The sequence below is a fragment of the Rhinolophus ferrumequinum genome, chromosome 22 (genome assembly GCF_004115265.2).
Source record: "Rhinolophus ferrumequinum isolate MPI-CBG mRhiFer1 chromosome 22, mRhiFer1_v1.p, whole genome shotgun sequence".
In the NCBI taxonomy this organism is placed as follows: Eukaryota; Metazoa; Chordata; class Mammalia; order Chiroptera; family Rhinolophidae; genus Rhinolophus; species Rhinolophus ferrumequinum.
Genome location: NC_046305.1, coordinates 14532697 through 14551134, shown reverse-complemented (window position 1 = coordinate 14551134; position 18438 = coordinate 14532697). Strand labels below are relative to the sequence as shown.

The 18438-nt window shown below is 38.2% G+C and overlaps 2 protein-coding genes and 1 non-coding gene across 6 annotated transcripts in view; all 3 read right to left on the bottom strand.

The window, feature by feature from the left end:
• DHX9 (DExH-box helicase 9) overlaps positions 1-7615 on the bottom strand; it is a 45935-nt gene extending 38320 nt beyond the window's left edge. The window contains exons 1-3 of one of the 2 annotated variants that reach the window (XM_033093143.1): positions 7480-7615; positions 4825-4957; positions 4048-4188 (exon numbers count right to left, since the gene is read on the bottom strand). In XM_033093143.1, coding sequence (XP_032949034.1) covers positions 4048-4188; positions 4825-4935 — 252 coding nt within the window. In that variant the 5' untranslated portion in view covers positions 4936-4957; positions 7480-7615. Of the gene's footprint in view, positions 1-4047; positions 4189-4824; positions 4958-7479 lie in introns of those variants that run through there. The other variant, XM_033093144.1, reaches the window with a different exon arrangement.
• Positions 7616-10550: 2935 nt separating this feature from the next.
• On the bottom strand, positions 10551-10624 carry TRNAN-AUU (transfer RNA asparagine (anticodon AUU)). The gene has a single exon. It is a non-coding gene; the product is annotated as a tRNA-Asn (tRNA).
• Positions 10625-11773: 1149 nt separating this feature from the next.
• Positions 11774-18438, bottom strand: part of NPL (N-acetylneuraminate pyruvate lyase) — a 28952-nt gene continuing 22287 nt past the window's right edge. For 2 of the 3 annotated variants that reach the window (XM_033093645.1, XM_033093646.1), the window contains 3 exons: positions 17863-17947; positions 14990-15029; positions 11774-12490 (listed from right to left, as the gene is read on the bottom strand). In XM_033093645.1, the coding sequence (XP_032949536.1) occupies positions 12306-12490; positions 14990-15029; positions 17863-17947 (310 nt within the window). In that variant the 3' untranslated portion in view covers positions 11774-12305. The remainder of the gene's footprint in view (positions 12491-14989; positions 15030-17862; positions 17948-18438) is intronic. The other variant, XM_033093647.1, reaches the window with a different exon arrangement.

The window sequence follows — 18438 nt, the reverse complement described above, 5'->3', positions numbered from 1 at the left end:
TATAGTTCACTCAGGGAGAACTAACTTCCTTACAAGGAACTGACTGACATCTTACAATAACACAACTTCCCATCCAGAAACACAACATGGCTCCTACATTTCACCATGTCTTCCATCTGTCTAGACAAATTCTCTCCATGGATATCTTGTGTTTCTCCAAGTCTTGCCTAAACATCTTCTCCAGGATATATGAACAGCAAATAACCTTGGAAGACAGAGATAATATCGTACTCCGGTGTAGGTGACAGATTTGTTTCCCAAGAGATTTGGGGACAAGGGAGAACCCATGCAAACGTGAAGCTAATGCTGCCTGCTAGGCTATGAGTAATAACCTCCTTTGTCTCCGACTCAGAAGTCTTGCGTCTTCTGCCGGCTGAAACTGTGGCAGGCTGAATTCTTAGCTGTCAAGTACGTGTAGTAAAATCTGACTCTTAAGAGTTTCTGACACTGTGCCTCAGTAAAAACCTGTTGCATTGTTCTTACAGGTCGTATAAACCACATATTCTTAGGTTGTTTATAATTATTACTACTACAGTGAATAGGAAAATTTTCCAATTAACTTTTTAATAGTTACACCTCATTTCTTTCTCTTCTTACATTACATATTCCTTTTCTTTTTAGTTACTGCAGTACACTGAGTAATAGTAATGACAGTGGACAGTTTGGCCTTGTTGAAATTCCCCTAAGGCAGTACATCTCAAACTATTTGCAATAAAGAACTGGCTTTGAGATTTTTCTCCTAACCCACTAGAAACAATTAATCTTAAATTTTTACTTAAAACTTTTACTTTCCTTTTTGCTAATTCAGCAATTTCTGATTTTTTTCTTTATTTCTTCCTATTTTATCTGTTCTATTATCCTGAGCTGAAAGTTATTTGTCCATTCATTTAAAACATAAAACAAAACTACTTCTTATGTAGTAACAAAAGCATCTGAAGTCCCTTGAATAAATGACAACTCCTTTGGCTCTCTAGAGTGTTTCTTTGTTCAGGTTAATTTTTATAAGAGTTTATTTGAGTATAAAGAGTATAAGAGTATAAACTGATGATGCATGCTCCCTGGCCTTCCAGAGTTTTGATATATACTGTTACCTAAATAGTCTGTAACTGCAATTTTTAATTTACATTTAGAACCAAGTGTTCGAATTTCCAAATGTTTAGTACATTGTTTTGGTCCCTCTGCTACTTTCTCACATTCATTTTAGTTTTGCCAATACATACATCAGCATTTCTAATGCTAGGTGGATTGGTACACTGTGAACTGATGTTTGTCTCTTCTGCTTTCTTCCTTAAAGTTTATTCTGATATTAATATTTTTACTACCATTTTATTTTGCCTGATAAAGCTTTATTCATGTCATTATTTTCAGTATTTTTGATTGAAAGATTTCTTTATTGTATTCACATACAAGCAGCGCATAACTGAAACACAGAAAGTGAGGGAGAAAATAGGAAATGCATAGTCAGAGCACTTAATGGAAAAGATCTGAGCATGTTAAAATGATAGCAATAAAAAGACAATAGGGTATTGTTTCTGGTATGGCCAAGAAAGCTCCTACAAGACTGACCTTTCCATGGATAATATGAACTCTGGAGAAAAAAATACCAAAGACCCCCAACAACTATCTGTAGGCACTAAAAAGTGAACAAAAGCGCTAACAGATTCTGAAGAGGATTTGAAATGAGAAAGCGAGGAACAGCAAAGGAGTAACATGTTTACTAGGGCTTCTGGCCCCAGGAAAGACTGTGATGTGAGGCAGCTAAAACTCCAATTGAAAACCTAGTCGTTCTGACCTAAAGTATCAGAGGATAAGAGTTTGGTGAAACCAAAGCTGGTAGAAAGTGAGGAGGAAATCCTGGAAAGTAAAGAGGGAGGAAACTCAAATTCTGTGTATAAACTCTGCCCAAATCTCTGGCTAACCCTTGAACTACACATAACTCAGGACAGACTCCAAACCATTTAGTGAAGGATCAGAAAACTGAAGTGAGATTTGAGTTGTTACTCAAACGTAGTATTTACAGACTGAGTCCAACCAAATTGATTGTTTGACAATACAACAAAAGCAATACTCTCTGGAGGAACATTAGTCTCTATAACATAATGTTCATAATGCTCAGAATGTAATCCAAGTTACTTGACATACAAAGAGGAAAAGGTGATCCAATTTCAACAGAAAATACAATCAACAGAGCCCAATTCAGAGATGACCTAGATGTTAGAATTAGTAGTCAAGGACTGTACAGCAGATATTGTGCTCTATACCCAATGAGATAAAGGAAATTCACATTCATATTATGAACATATGCTTATAATGAATGAAAAAGCAAGAAATGCCACAAGGGAGAAAAAAGCTGAAAATTCTAGAAGTGAAAAAAGGAAATATCTAAAATAAATTCATTGGATGGACTTGAGCAAAATGGAGTTGACAGAGAAAACAAGCAGTGAATTTGAAGATAATCAATAGAAATCACCCAAAGAGAGAAAGCAGGAAATAAGACAGCCTCAGGGACCTATGGGGTAACATCAAAAGGTTTAACATACATGTTAACATAGGAGTCGCAGAAAAAGAAAAAAATGAAGCAGAACAAATATTTGAAGAAATAATAGTCAAAGTTTCCCAAATTTGGCAAAACACATAAATTTAAAGATTCATGAACCTCAGCAAGCCCCAAGCAGGCTAAGTATTAGGTTGGTGCAAAAGTAACTGCGGTCTTTGCAATTATTTTTAACCTTTTAAACCGCAATTACTTTTGCACCAACGTAATACAAAAGAAACCCATACCTAGTCATATCATAGTCAAACCACAGAAACCAAACGTAAAGAAAAAAACGAAAGCAACCAAAGAAAATAACACATTACATATAGGGGGAAATGATTTTAGTTTGACTTCCCATCAGAAAACAATGGAAGACAATAAAACAATCTCTTAAAGAAGGAAAATGTCACCTCATAATCCTATTATAGTGAATATATTATTCAAGAAAGAAGGTAAAATAACATTTTCCTATAAAAGAAAATTAAACAGAATTTGCCTCTGGCAGACCTACACTGCAAGACGAGAGGAAGAGGCAAAAAGGTACAGAATAATTCATAACATGTGGAGCAAATATCAGTGGTTTCAAATATTTGAAAGATATTTGCAATCTTGTTTTCACAGCCAGAAACAATCAATCATTAAGATCACCTAGTCCAATATCTTCATTTTACAGACTGGCAAACCAATGTAATTAAAAATCCTACACTTATCTAGAGGTACAATATACTAGACTAGAAAGTCATTTGACTTCTGGGTCAAAGCAATGAAATAAAATACACCATGTACTTGTATTTTTGCCTTCATAATAAGCAAGGCAGCATACAAAAATTCAGTGAAAGTAAATTGTTAAAATTGGTACAGATACTTCTAAAGGTGTTATAAAACTGAATCTTTCATTTACATCACCAAAGAGAGCTATACTTAAATCATAATGTTAATCTTTATACAATGTCAACCATCCCTCTATTTTTGTGAAAATTCAAATTTTCATTTTTTAATTAAATGGGAAATAGTGTTTCTTTCTTAAAAACAGTACTAGAGAGGGGTCTTTGTTGCATACTTACATAATTACAATGAAAATAATCATGGTATCAAAACAGGAATATTTCATTGCATTTTCTCTGCTATATAAGGAAGTGTCAATGGGAGCAAACACTGTGTCGTAAAATGTTACCGATTTTTATATTCTGTTTAAAATGTTATCTTTGGAAGTACACAGAATACAATAAGCTCTGAAAAATCAGTTAATGAATGAATGAAATACAGAAAACCGTAAGAAATACAGATTAAAAGAATTTCCCAAGCCCACTAGTTAGGTACATGATAAAAAAAATCAAATTAAATCTTCAGGAACTCATCCCAGTGCTGAGATAATATGATGCTAAGGTTCACTAAAGAACACATTAATATATTTGAAAACAACACTGAAAAATGACCACCCTGAGTCTCCGTACATATTGGGTTAGCACAACCTTATAACACACCTCAAGTGCTTGGCCGTAAGTACTTACCCCACTAGACGGGACTTCTTCACTCTTTACTTCATTTATTCGAACCAAATAGTTAACAAAGTCTCTGGCAGCGTTACTCTGTGCATCTTTCTTATTGGTAGAGTTGCCCATGCCAATGTAATTAAATCCTTCTACTCGAACCTAACAGTAAACAAAAGGTTACTGAGATTCTAGGTAATTTTGGGGCTTAAAAAATGTGTAATTCAATAGCCCATTAAGGGACAACAGCTAACTATTGGAGATATACTCTATAAACACACTCAAAATAACCCCCTAAGAGAATTCATGGACTGGCTGTCTTATGAAAAAGCTTGAATTGTGTTCTCCAGTAATAAACTAATCCAAAAATAAGACTATTAATTTATATACTCAGATATTCTCATCTCATGTAACAGAATGTTCCACATTAAAATCTGATTTTAACACCCAAGAACAAAGCTCTCCAATTGTATTTATTTTAAGCACTCAGACTTAAAGCAATCAAGAACTGCTCTACTTAATATAGGAATTAGTAAAACTGCTAACAGCTGATCCAACTTTTCTAATCTGCATACAGGTACTACGGAAACTGAAGAAGATACATGCTCTAATTGGAATAATTTACCTACCAGATTGTTTTAAAAGTAATGCTCACTTAAAAATAATGTATAATGATACAGAATAGCAGTCAAGTTACAACAAAGAACACTATCCAACCTGCAAAGCATTAAAAACATTGTTCTTTTAAGACCAAAATAAGCCTCAAAAATCACAAACGTAAACTGTATTTTTTAGTACCTCACACATGAATTTCTGCCTGTTTTTGTTCCCCACTGCTCTAATTTCATAATTTGGAGACATCTTCCTTTTGCCACACCAGGCATGCAAAAAATTTTTAATATCACCCATGATTCAAGTGTCTTCTTCAGACCTAAGAAAACAAAAATTAGTTTAAAACACATTATTTATAAGAGTAAACACTGGAAATTACCAAGCTAGAAATAATCAATTGGAATTTACTGAAAATCTAAATTAAGTACAGGATATTCTATCACACAGCTATGAAATTGCCTATGAAGAAATTTTAATGATATAATTAAAAAGTTGCTAACATGTTACAAGAAAAGGCAGATACAAAAGTACGATTTGAACTACATAAAAAGTATATATGCATAAATCAAGCCTGGAAAAGAAATATCCCCCAAAATGGTTATCTTTGGGTGACTACTAGTGACTTTTACCTTTGCTTAAAAAAATTTTATGCAATGTCTCAATTTTTACAATAGGCACCTTATGTGTTTTAACTCATTTAATCCTAACAATGGTAGATAACACTATATAGCAGATATTATTTTCGCCTTTTTACAAAGGAAGAAACTAGAGCAAAGTTTTCAAGTAACTGTGGAATCCTAAATTCAAACCCAAACTATTTATTACATTAAGAAATGATCATCCATCATTTTGTGTATACATCCAATCGTTTCTTCTCATTCTGATTATGTCTCCTAACAGTTCTCAAAATTGTAGTCCAAACACTTTAGGTATTCAATACTTGAACTGAAAACAATACTCTATTAACTTAAATGTTCTGTACGAAACTCTCCTTTAGGCCTTGTTATGTATGAAAATTTGAAGATATTAAGTTTTCTTGAAGTGCAACATACCATACTTACTTGTTGGCACTCTCACTCAACTCCCAGGTTAATAAAATACCAAAAATTATGAAGACTATAAGTCTAAAATATGGGTCTAAATTAGAAGATATCTGAGACTAAATTTAGAACCAGAGAAAACATGTCATGAAATTTAATTTGCTTTGAAAAGAAACCCCATTACTAACATCAAACTTTTGTCTTCCATTAATGTTTAGTGCATTTTGTTAGCACCTAAATCTGATGTCATCAAACTGGACCCTAGCATAAACCTGTTTATCCTGTAATGACAGACTAACCCTGGGGCCATCCTATTAATGGAAAAGCTGTGGAAAACTGAAGATATCTATCTTTAAATTCCACTCCTGAATAATTAAAAAAAAAAAGCCTTCAGGGTGAATAACATTAAATATGAAGGACTATGCTATCAAATTTCCTCCTCCCTAGGTATGTAGTCTCATCTAACTCCATAATATTCAATATCATTTATATGCTAATGATGCCCAAATCTATAACATATTGAAAATTCAGTCCTTTCTCTTTAAGCTCCAAAATCAAGTTCATCTAAATGTAGCACTAATACACTCTTCGGAATGCTACCTTGGCATCTCAATCAAAACAGAATTTTAAATTTCCTTCCCAAACTTGTTCCTCCTCCCTGAAATCCCAGTGTTCCCATCTCCCTAAATGGTACCCTAAATGGTACCACCATCCACTAAGTTATTCATGTCACAGCTTGCGCGTCATCCACTCCAAGGTCCTCCGTACCTTGGAGAAAATCACCTACACGAACTATTTTACTTAATCCTTACAACTATAGAAAGCATTATTATTGTTATCCCTACTTTACAGGTGAATAAACTGAGAGCATGATTTGCCCTAGAAGACAAAGAGTCCCTAGAACTGGGAGACCCAGAATGCCAAGCCAGGTAGTCTGACTCCTAATCTACCACGCAATTCTGCCTCCAAAACATGTCTTCTACCCATCAGTTTCTCTCCAGGTCCCCTGCCACCACGACTGCACTCCTGGAGTAGAGCAATGGCGTCCTGAATGGTTCCCCCGTTGCCACTGTCGCCACCCTAAAACCCATTCTTCTCAGAGCCCTTCTCATCACACTCCAGTCAATCACATGGCCTTCCAGTTTCTTTCCGATCTCTGCCTTTAAGCACTCACTAATCCCTCGTACCTCGGTAGTTCTGCTTTTACTCAGCGACTTCACCGCTGAGCCGCACCAATCAGCTCAAAGGTCCGTCTCCGAAACGCCTTCCCTTTCCACCCTCTCTAAAGTCGCTCCTTCGTTACACCGCTTTTTATCGAAACCTGCAGTCGTTTGTTTTCCTATCATCTCCGACCCCCACGACAGCAACCTCTGTAAGGGAGGCTCAAGGACTACGCTTAACTCGTTCACAGCCCCACGCACAGTGCCTGCAGGGCAGCGCGCAGTATTCGCGGCCTGAATGAATAAATGAAGGGCCCTCGGCGCGGGGGGCGTCACGGCGGGCTCACCACCAGCCCATTCACCCCACTGCCCTGAGCTGAGACAGCGCCACCGTCGCACGCAGGCCGGAGGAAGTGGGGTTTGGCTGCTTCGCAGACAAGACTGGAAATTGCCGCGCGAAAGGTTTGGGGGCCGTGGCACCGCAGGCGCGGCGAGCACGCACCCCTCGATCCGGGACCCCGCACGGCTGCTCGCCCTTTCCCCCACCCGCCACCGCCGCCCGCGCTGCCCAACAAAGCCCCGCTGCAGAGCCGCGCGGCCCCACGCCGCGCCAACGGGCAATAAGGAAGTGTTTCCCCTACCAGCCTCCGCTGCCTGGTGCCCGAGAGCACAACCCTCTTAGGACGGTCCGTGGCTCCGGCCTTCCTCACACACACCGGGCAAGTGCACCGCCACTTGCAAAGGAGGCGGCGGCAAAATGGCTTCGACGGCGGCGCCAGGGGGCGGGGCCAGTGCGCGTACGCAGGCGCAGAAAGAGAGCTTGGGGCGGAGGGAGCCCCGAGGGAGGGGCGGGGCCGCGGCTAAATCGCGGCGCGGAGCGTCCGGTCGCCTGGGAGATCCCGTGCGCCTCGCCTGCACCGCCCCAGCCCGCTACTTCCGGGAGTGTGCTGGCTGCTTTTGAACATTTTTGAAAGTTGGGGTCTTGTACTATTTTGATGCAGCAAATTGTTCCGCAACTTTTCTCATCGAGACTCCCAGTCGATGAGGTGCCCTTCGAAGTCAGAACTGGAAATCTTAAGTGCTAGATTTATAGGGTGGTTGTGATGATTAAATGAGATGGCACATGAAGGGCGCTTACTTAGTTCTGTACTTGGCACGGAATCGGTGTTCAATAGGTGTTATTGTAGTGATTCAGATACTCTAAATCGAACGTCTCCTGATAAAGAAGTAAGCTCAGTAAAGGCAGGAACCCTGCCTGCCTGGCTCAGGCCACTCGTCACAGTGCTTGGTACATCGTTAAGGGCTCAGTAAAAACTAATGAATGGTTACAAACTGCAAAGTTGTTTTGTCCTAAACTGGAGATCCTTTTGTCTTCAGAGATTTTGGAATAGTTGGTATCCTTAACTATTGTAGTGATCACTGTTAAATTTTTGAACGCTAGTGCTTCCCATGAAAGCAATACAAAATATTTCAAGTTGGGGTTGTTTAAGAGAATCCAGACTAATCAAGTTAACCTGGGCCCATCATACCTATCCATCCTTATTTTTCACCTCTTTCATTACGTTTTTTTCTTAACTATTCTAGCTCTTAGTGATCAATCCCTTTAGAACTGTTTCTCCTACAATCCAAATAACACGGTTTAGCATTTACTCATTCTTTTATTTTCTCTCTTCAATGAAGAGTAAAATCATTCGGGGAAAGACATTAATCCTCTATTTCTCTGTATTTTTCAGGGTGCTTAACTATCAGGTACCTGATAGTTAATTATGATAAGGGACACTCAACTAGAATAAATGGATTGCAAGTATTTAAAATGTCAACATATTAAGTATTAATATAAACAAAATTTGCAGAGGTAGATCTTTAGGTTCCAAGTATTATGGAGAATTTTACTAAATTGGTTCTTAATTTAGTCCTTGCACCCCAGACCTAGAGTCCCTAGGGGATTGGGTGCCATGACTGGCATTATCTTTTTAAGTTTCCTTTAGCAATTAGCACCCTCTAAGATCTACCTTAACATTTGCAGATGAAGCTTCAAAACATGCACCCTTTTCTATGCCTCTTTGATCTGTTGTTCCTCTAAAATCACTTAGCAAAAGGCTCTCTCTCATGGTGCTAGTCACTGCTCTGAAGTGTAAATTTCCATTTCGGTCCTTGCCTTGGGTTTCGAATCATTTTCAACTTTATTTTGCTAGGTATCGGTTCAAAGGTTTGGCGGTGATGTAATGTTTCTCTCTATCATATAAAGAACTGATACTGAATGCCTTGGAAAGCTACGAAAGCTAATAACTAACACTTCACTGAACTTCGATGTGCCAGGCACTATTCTTTTCTTTTTTTTTTTTATAAGCAAGCATTCCATTGGAGGTCATTCATGTGTATTATTTTTCTGTATCTACTGTACCAGTTTCTCCTGAACCATTTATCTACAAGCTCTATGGCTACCTGCACAGAAATTTATTCAAGTTCATTGGACTTGGCAATTTGCTTTGTTCCATTTTTACAGTTATATTTGTTTTCTCTGCCTTTATTCTATAGAAATTAGTTTAACTTTAGTTTACAGTTTGTCTTGCTTCTTACTTATGTGGTCATTGAAACACCTTATTCTCATTGGCTTTTATGGTTCCCATATTAAGGTGTTTATTTCCCCATTCATTTATATATTTAAACATTTTGTTGCCTGCTTTATACCAGCTTTCACTGATACTAATACATTTCTATAAGGTTATGGGATTTTACTTTTTTTCAGTATGAATTCGATAGTTTCCCATATCCAGAACTTGTAATTTCCTGTTGGATAATAGTATAGAATGTACTGTATTTGCATGAATAAACAAAATGTTTCCTTCTGCAAACTACATTAGAAAAACTTTCAATAAAGGTAAATGAGTTATCCTCACCTTTTAAGAAAAAATGACTCTCAGATTGGAACACATAGCAAAATATACATTTGCTGTATTTAAAAGAGACTTCTAAAGTGAAAGATTCCAAAGCTTGGGGGGAAAAAAATGGAGATGCCCTAAGTAATCCTACCACTGAAAAATAACAAATGTTGAATGCAGTTTGGAAAAAAAAAAAAAAAAAAGCATTGCTGTGCTGCCAAGAAAGTAAGAAAATGCTATACAGGTAAACAAAAGTGAAGTGAAGAAATGAATCCAAAGAGGCCAGGAAATCCTGATTTAAGCACCTACCCTGAGAGAGTCCCTGCTGATCCCTGATGAACTTGAGCTTCCTTTTACTAAAAGCTGCAGGGGGCTTAGGAAAAAAGAGACAAAGACTAAAGATCTCCCACCCAGGCTGAGGAGATCCACACATAAAGCCAGAACTCAACACCTTCAGTGAAAAGTGAACAATAGCAACAATAAAACAAAAACAAACCAAAAAAGAAAAAAAAACCCCAGAAGAGGAGCATATTCAGGAAACATGTCTGTTACAAACTAGATGCTGGGTAGAGGGTGAAAAGACTATAGCATTGTGTTGGATGAAATGTTTCACATCACTTTAGTTTTAATATTAAAATCTAAATTCAAAGATAATAGTAAGTTCACAATATGCAACAATTTTAGTAAACTACTGCTATATAATACTCGTTCATATCTAGGAGTTGGATATTACAATATAGAGAGCTCAACTCCGCCCTGGTCATTTTTTTTTTTTTTTATGAAAGCTGTTATATTTTATTTATTTTTTTTAAGGGGGGCACAGTTCACAGTGGCCCATGCGGGGATCAAACCGGCAATTTTGGTGTTAATAGCACCACGCTCTAACCAACTGAGCTAACAGGCCACCCCACTGGTCATTTTGATTTAATGATTATATTTCTCTTTGTGTTCATAAAATCTCATTAACCATCTTAAAAGTTCTCCAAGCACTGATTTTAGAAGATCAAAAACAGAGTTATTTGCTTTGTGGATACCCAAGATTTATCTTCATTGAAAAAATAATTTGGCTTTGTATCATTAAGTAAGGATATGTCATCCGCACAACCAATGACTGTAACAAAAACTCACTTTTGTTCTTTCAGGAAATTAACAGCTATAAAGAAATAAGTTTCAATGAGATAGAATATAAGTTCACATAAGCCATTATAGTCCAACTTATTATTCAGATATCTTACTCCTGAAGGAGAAAGAAATCGGAGAAAACAGCGCATGTCATTCCTGAGCAAAAAGAGGAGTGAGGAGACATAAATATAATGACTCTTAACTAGCTGATCAATTAAAGATACGGTTAGCAAAGATAATTGAATTCACTGATAATTTCAAATTCTCATTTTAAAAAGTTTTCTTTATAGTTTTAAAAGATAAAAAATAAAGAGAATTGATAGGAATTTCAAATTCTTTTCCTCTACCAATGAGCAGACTAATTAGAGAAGAAACAAAAACAAAAACGCTAGGTAATTAATAGACTAGATAGTCAAAGTTAAAATCACTAAGGGTTGACTGTCAATACACTTTGTTACAAGAAAACAAACACCAGGGTTTGATAGAAAGGAGATTAAACAGCCAGTGATAAAATAGAGAAAGAAAAGAGTAAAGAAGGTGTATAGGGAAAGCTAAAGTGAGATCTTTGGGTCCACCCCAAACCTATCACTGAAGAAAAATGACTGCTTTCAAGCGTGACTGGGAAATAACACTAGACCCTGGGCTCACTGCAGAAGGGACAGTGGCCTTCACTTCCAACAATTCAGGATACTATAGGGAAAACACTTCCTTCTAGTGGGGAAAGGGGAAGTTTGTGGTGCCGGCAGAACTCTGGTTCCTTGAAACTTTGAGCTTTAAGAAGTTTTCATAAAGCAACAAGTGGAGACTTGAATTATTTTTGGAAGGCCTTGCCATTGTTGATATGAGAATCCCCCTAATGGACCCCTTCGTTAGAGGAACCGATGCCAGTCTTCACCTAATCCAATGTTTTGGGGGAAACCTGACCTAAAAGCAAGCGTTCTAGAGTTAGACTGAGCAGCGAAGTGAGCTGTGCATAGCTGAAGCATGTCATAATTTGTCATTAAAGTTACCATACCTGCCTAAATGGCTCAGAGTAGGCCTAGATTCCAAATGAATATTTATTAAAATTAAAGTACATTACAGTGGTTTAAAATTAGAAAACTTTAAAATAGGATTAAGAACCAGAAATCAAGATCGTGGGAGCCCCCAAAGGCAGATAGAAATAATCAACTACAATTTTCTTCTTGATTCCATTACATCCATATAAGCAGATGTTTCTCCACAAAGATTTTGTGAAATATTGAATGACTTAGGGCTCATAACTCCTTGTATTAATAGAAGTTTTGCCCCTTTGAAAATAAAACTTCTGTAGGATCGTAGTTAAGTTCTGTAGGATTGGTGTGTGATTTCATTTGCTAGGAAAGCGTTTAGTTCAAGCTCATTGAAAAAGTCCTTGAGAAATGAATGCACTATTCAAGGTGGATTATATCTCCATGCACACACCCTGATTTGATCGAGAGGCATTAGCTACAGGGCTCCAAGTTTCCATCCTTTAAATCAGTGAAAGAAAGGAAACCCAGGCTCTTCAGTTTAGCTTCTGCATTTTCAATAAATTCCCTGGAGGCTTTCTGCAGTGGAAGTCGGGGTGGGCCCATTGGAATCCCAGACACCAGAGTCATGATGGCTTTGGTCTGGGACACTCCAAAACCTAGAAAAGAAAAATAAATGAGGAAACGTGACTGGGACTGTCCACTTCACCACAAACACCCCAAAGAAGGGATTTAGAGTGACTACTACGACAGCATTAAGTAGACTAAAAGATGGGAACATTTCTAGTCAATATGGCAGACTGAGCAGCCTTAGGGGATCCCTTTTCCTACTTCAAATACATGGAAATGCTAGAAAAATTTTAGCCAATTGACAAATTGTCAAACAAAACAGAGTAAGACTCAAAGTCAACTGAAAAGCAAGGAGGGACCAAGGTCACAGGAATATAGAGGTCAGTGTGGTGAGGAGGCACTGAAACCAAATGGTCCATGAGAGTGATCTTATTCAAGGATATACCGTGTTTCCCCAAAAATAAGACCTAACAGGACCATCAGCTCTAATGTGTCTTTTGGAGCACAAATTAATGTAAGACTGGGTATTATATTATATTATATCAGACCGGGTCTTATATTGATTTTTGCTCCAAAAGACGCATTAGAGCTGATTGTCTGGCTAGGTCTTATTTTCGGGGAAACATGGTAAAGAACAAGAAGATTTGAAAGGAAAGCCAAAAATAAATCCTGGAAATGAAAAATATATAACCAGTGAAACTAAATAGTAGAAAATATAGCTAAAGATAAAATTAGTGATTTTGAAGGTAGATCTCAGGAAATAATCCAGAATACAGCACAGATATAAATACAGAGGGTGCCAAAAAATGTATACACATTTTTAAAAAGGAAAAAACTGTGTTAAAATTGTAATACTCAATATATACCGATAACAAAAGATGAATACAAGTCATGTTCGACTTCTGCAATTACAAGAGGTGCTCAAAGTGGTTACCATCAGCGTAATTTTAATATAGTTTTTTTCTTTCTTAAAATGTGTATACATTTTTTTGGCACCGTGTGTGTGTGTGAGTGTGTGTGTGTGTGTGTGTGTGTGTGTATACCGGGGTGCCAAAAAATGTATACAAGTGGACACTTTGGTCAACATTGTTCAAGCAGTAGTTCATTGTAATCAGAAGTGTCTGGACGCTGATGGTAACCACTTTGAGCACCTCTTGTAACTGCAGAAGTCAAACATGACTTATATAGTTACAATAGCAATTGAGCATTGGGAAGAAAAATACTAGCATCATTAAATACATAAAATATATTTGATGAATGTAAAATGGCCCTCACAGGCTTATTATCAATGGTGAAATAGGAAGCTACCTTCATGGTAAGACTACTGAGTTTACTTAGATAAACTCTGAGATACTTAGATAAACTCTGACTAAACCATGAAAACTCCAACTTCCAAGGAAGTTTGAAATGAGTTCTTTAACGATATGTTCTTTTACAGCATAAACACTATCTTCAAGGGTCCTCTTTTAAAATACAAATATTCTGGCAAAAGAGTTAATCCTTTCAGGTAATATCTTAGAGCTATATTTTGTAAAACTGTTACAATATCACTGCTGGTACGCAAAATGATCTCATAGAGAGAGGTAAACTTTTAGTTCTTTTAAAAATTTAATAGTTCTGTATCTACTTTAATGTGCTTCAGTAATATGTAACTATCATACCAAACCCACCATTTTGCGAAAGGTATTGCTTAGGACAAGGGGATGATACTAGGTCATTAATAGTACTGGTGGCACACAAATATGAGAAAAATCATGAGAGTAGAAAAGCAAATGGGAAACACTGGCTTTGAAGGGTGAAGAGAGCTCGCTGAGAAGCCTGTGAAGAGTGAGGGGCATACTGCATAATAGATGCTTGGCTCAGGAAGGTTGCCAGGAAACGGCAGAAAGGTTCTGAAAGGGAGGTGGGAGGTTTGCCCAGAATAAACCTAAAACTTTCCCTGGACTTGACCCAGGTTCTCAGGCAAGGCCCATCTCTTCCAGAAATGGAGTGACTGTTGGCATTTGTCACATATCATAGGAGAAGACTTAGGAGACTCTGGAGAAGTTTCTCTACTCAAATTTACTGCATTTCCCTCGAATTTTACGTTGTCCTATTATCCAATCCTCTATCCATCTAAGCTTACTTGTGTTTCTAAATTCCTCTTAAGTTGTAAATACTCTTGGGAGAGCTGCCAGTCGTTCACAATTTAGTAAGATCTATATTCAGACTGCCTTCCTCCAAAGACTTAGGCTGAGATCAGCCACAGTGTGGGTGTAGAATTTTAATGAGCAGAGGCAAGTAAAGAGGGGGAGGGCTGATGGTGTAGAAGAGAAGGAATAAAAAAGGGGGTGTGTGTAGAGTGGGGGCGGTGAGCAAAGTGCTAAACTGGAGAAGGATGCCAAAGACCTTCCTACTAGGTTTACTTCACCATTGTATAGGGTTGGCCCTGAAGGTCAGTCTTGGGGATAAAACTCGACTTGCAATAGAGCATTAAAAGATGCTCCTGCTGAACCCTCAAAGAAAGTGATAAAAATCCCTCATGACTTTCTCTGAAGAAAGTCCATTTCCTTTACATTCTCCAGTAGCAGACAAGGCCGGACACTTACCTAGTTTGACCACAAAGTTGATAAATCTCTGAATACAAAACTGCAAAGGAACACACAAATGTATAGTCAGTATTCCTGTGGTAACAATTTAAAGAATGTAGAGGTCAAATGACAGAAACCCCAAACTAAAAAGCCCACACCCCTTAGTTTCCGGAAGGTCTGTCAGAGTGGAGAAAATCAGCCCCTTGAGGATGGTTAAGAGCCATCCAGGGTAAGGTAGGATCATTTCATCCATATGAGCTTTATAAAATGGACTCGTGCAGAAAAGAAGCTCGAGTGATAGAATTGTACAACAGAGAGTTCAGAAACGGAAGGCACCTTATCCATCTAGCTCACATTAAGTAAATGTATCAGCTAGTGCCGTCATTTTCAAACTGGGGTAAACTCACTTCTGGGGTACTTTCCAAGATATGTAAGGGGCATTTGGCCAAGGCTAAGATTTCTGGGGATACATTTCTAGATCCTCAACTTCCATTAAGTGCTATTTTCTAAAATTGATCATAATAAGGACTCACACATAATGGAGGTTGCACATTGTCCTTTTTTATTTCCCCTTTCACAATCTTTCTTCTCCCACTTTTGAAAAAACAAAGACATACCTCCCATATCATTGCCCTGGGACACCTCTGGGAACCAAATAAAGGAGCAAATCAAAATGTTGGTACTGGCATCAACAAAGAGAGTGACAGAGTGATTCCTCGTAATGGATAACGGGTCCTCTAAAAATATCATAGGGTTTTCATTTTTTTTGCTTTCAACACTGCTTTCAATGTTGCTATTCAGGTTGTCAGCTGAAAATCATTAAATGATCATGCATTCTGATTTTTGGCATAGGACTCAAAAAGAATTGAGTGACAGTGCTATAACAAACTTTTTTCTATTCTTACCTACTAATTTATATGAACAGGGTTCCACAGCACTAATTTCTCTAAAAACGAAAACCGGAAATAGTATTGATGCTGAACTTTCACTCGTCTTAGCATTAAGTAATATTGACCCATGAATTCATGAACTGATTCATAAAAAACAGCTCCTATTTATCTCATTAAGAGATGTACTTTCAATAACATTCTACTTGGATGTTGTTTTAATCAACTGTATACTAGTAACAAAAATTCAATGCTGAATAAAATTTTAATACCCAGAGCCTTATAAACATATAGGTGTATGTTCTTTTTATCCTCACACACAAACTATAGCACGTGACATTCACAAGTCTGCACTCTGCTGCTTTTTTACACTTAATATCATGAAGATCATTCCAGATCTGTAAATATAAAATTAGCTCATCCTTTTAAAGGGCTGTATATAATTCGGTTGCAACTCAAACATAATGTACTTAACCATTTCCTTAGAGATGGTTATTTGGGCTGTTTCCATCTTTTGCTATTAATATTATAAACAATGTTGTAACGGATAGTCTGCTTCTTCACACAACTGCAAACTCCTTTAGGGCAGAGACCAGCTGTACTGAAATTATGCACTCAGCTCAGTCCTTGGCCTGTGAATAAATGAGTAAATAAGACCCACTCACACTTGGCTCCTGTAAGAAGAAACGGAGAATGTGGTAAACTAAGTTCCTTTCCAATACTGTTTTGAGTGGGATGATTTATTTGAGTGGGACGAAAGGTAAAAAAGAAATGAGATGAAAAGTGGATCAGCCAAAAAAAAGAAATCATTAAGGATCTGTACCATAATTGCTTCACATTTTACTCCATCCTATGATTTCCCTGTCATTCAGCTCAGAACAGGTTAGAGTTTTCAAAAGAAACTTTTTCTGGGGAACTAAGGAAAATGAAAACCATGAATGCAAAGAGATGCCAGAGTCCGCACAACTCAGGCTTCTTTTCATAATTTAAACCAAAGTCTTGCCAATGTTGAATTTAGTTGGCACAGCTTCCTAAGCCACTGTCCTGTTTCTGCTTTCAGTTTCACCTGGTCTGGGGCTGAATAAAGGTGAGTATTAAATAAGCTATTTAAACTTTGAGTCGGCAGTACATTCAGGCTGGCTCAGTGTTCTGGACAGACCAACTGCTCTGATCCTGCTTATACCTTTCATTTCCACTTATATTCTTGGGATACTCCTCCCCGTCAAGTTAGTTAACCTGAAAATCCCTATGCCTTTCAGCCTCCTCAAGTCTTTCTCTTGAGCCAACCCTATTTCTTTCCACTTCATTCCATTTACCTGAAGTACACACACTACCCAGCTGCTGAGACTGGTGCTACCCAGTGAGGCTTGGTTCTCTGGACAGCTAGGCCGTCCTCCATGTAATAGTCATGGCAGCCACGTTTCCCCGGAGCTCTTCCCTGTAACACATCAGCTCTTGCTGCTTTTTCTTCCTGTTTCAAAGCCAGCGTCTCCTTTTGGATTACCCACCGGGCTCCTGGTTCCTGCCTGGTGGATGTTTTCCATTCTCCGCACATTTCCAAGGTGAAGAGAACTGACCTGCTCTGACCTTGGATTAAAGTCTCCCCATTTTAGGTTACCAGCTTCAAAGCTTCTTCATATACTCCGGTGACTCAAATTTGATGTCCTCAAGGGGATGGCATGTGGTCGTTTCCCCAGAAATCTATCACTATTATTTTATAGTCCCCAAAACACTTTGAACATAGACCAAAAATGAGGTCATTTCCAGGAGGAATAGAGAGGAGTCATTCCCACCGGGGGCCTGTCCTGATTAGATACGTAGGAAGCATGGACAATGGACAGGTTTGACTTGAAACAAGAAAAAGTAAGAAACGGAAGGAAAGTAAAGAAAGAGGCAGCGAGGCCATTTTAATAAGGGCAGGTATGGTAGGATACCAGAGACGAAGACTTCTCAAGTGGGAAAGACAAAAGGCTGTGATTTATGTGAAGTGAAGAAAACGTTAACCTGATGGTTCAGGGCGGAAGAGAAGTCCTTTCGTTCAAAAGCCTCCAACATCTGGTTTGTCTTTTTCCCCAGGTAATTATAGGTACTGGAAAGAAAACAGCACATACTGCAGGGTCAGTAACCTACGAGGAAAGGCGCAGATCTTGAAACCCCTGTACTGCTGAAAAGGCAAAAATATACCAGATCTTCCAGAAGTCAATTTCTGGGCCCTAATCTATTAGAGGGTCAGGTTTCTTCAGTTCTGAGTTTTCCAGCAACTCTAAGCAGTGCCACGAGGAGGCAGAGAACACCCAAGGGAATGGAGAAAAGTGGGAAAAGGATAACATTAGAAAAAAGAAAAAGAAAGGTGGAAGTTGGAGGTGTACTTGGTAGGGAGCCGCTGAGGCCAACATCTGCCCCAGGGCACGCACACAAAGGCGCAAAGCTACAGAAGAATTGTGGGTAAAATGTAGAGTCTGAGATGAGTCCTCCAAGCCTTATGCTGAGGAGCTGGGTGAAAGGAGCACCCCAAAAAAAGGGGCAAGTCCCAACAGATTCCCTAAATTCCTGACAACTTATGTGTTACCTAGAGACCAG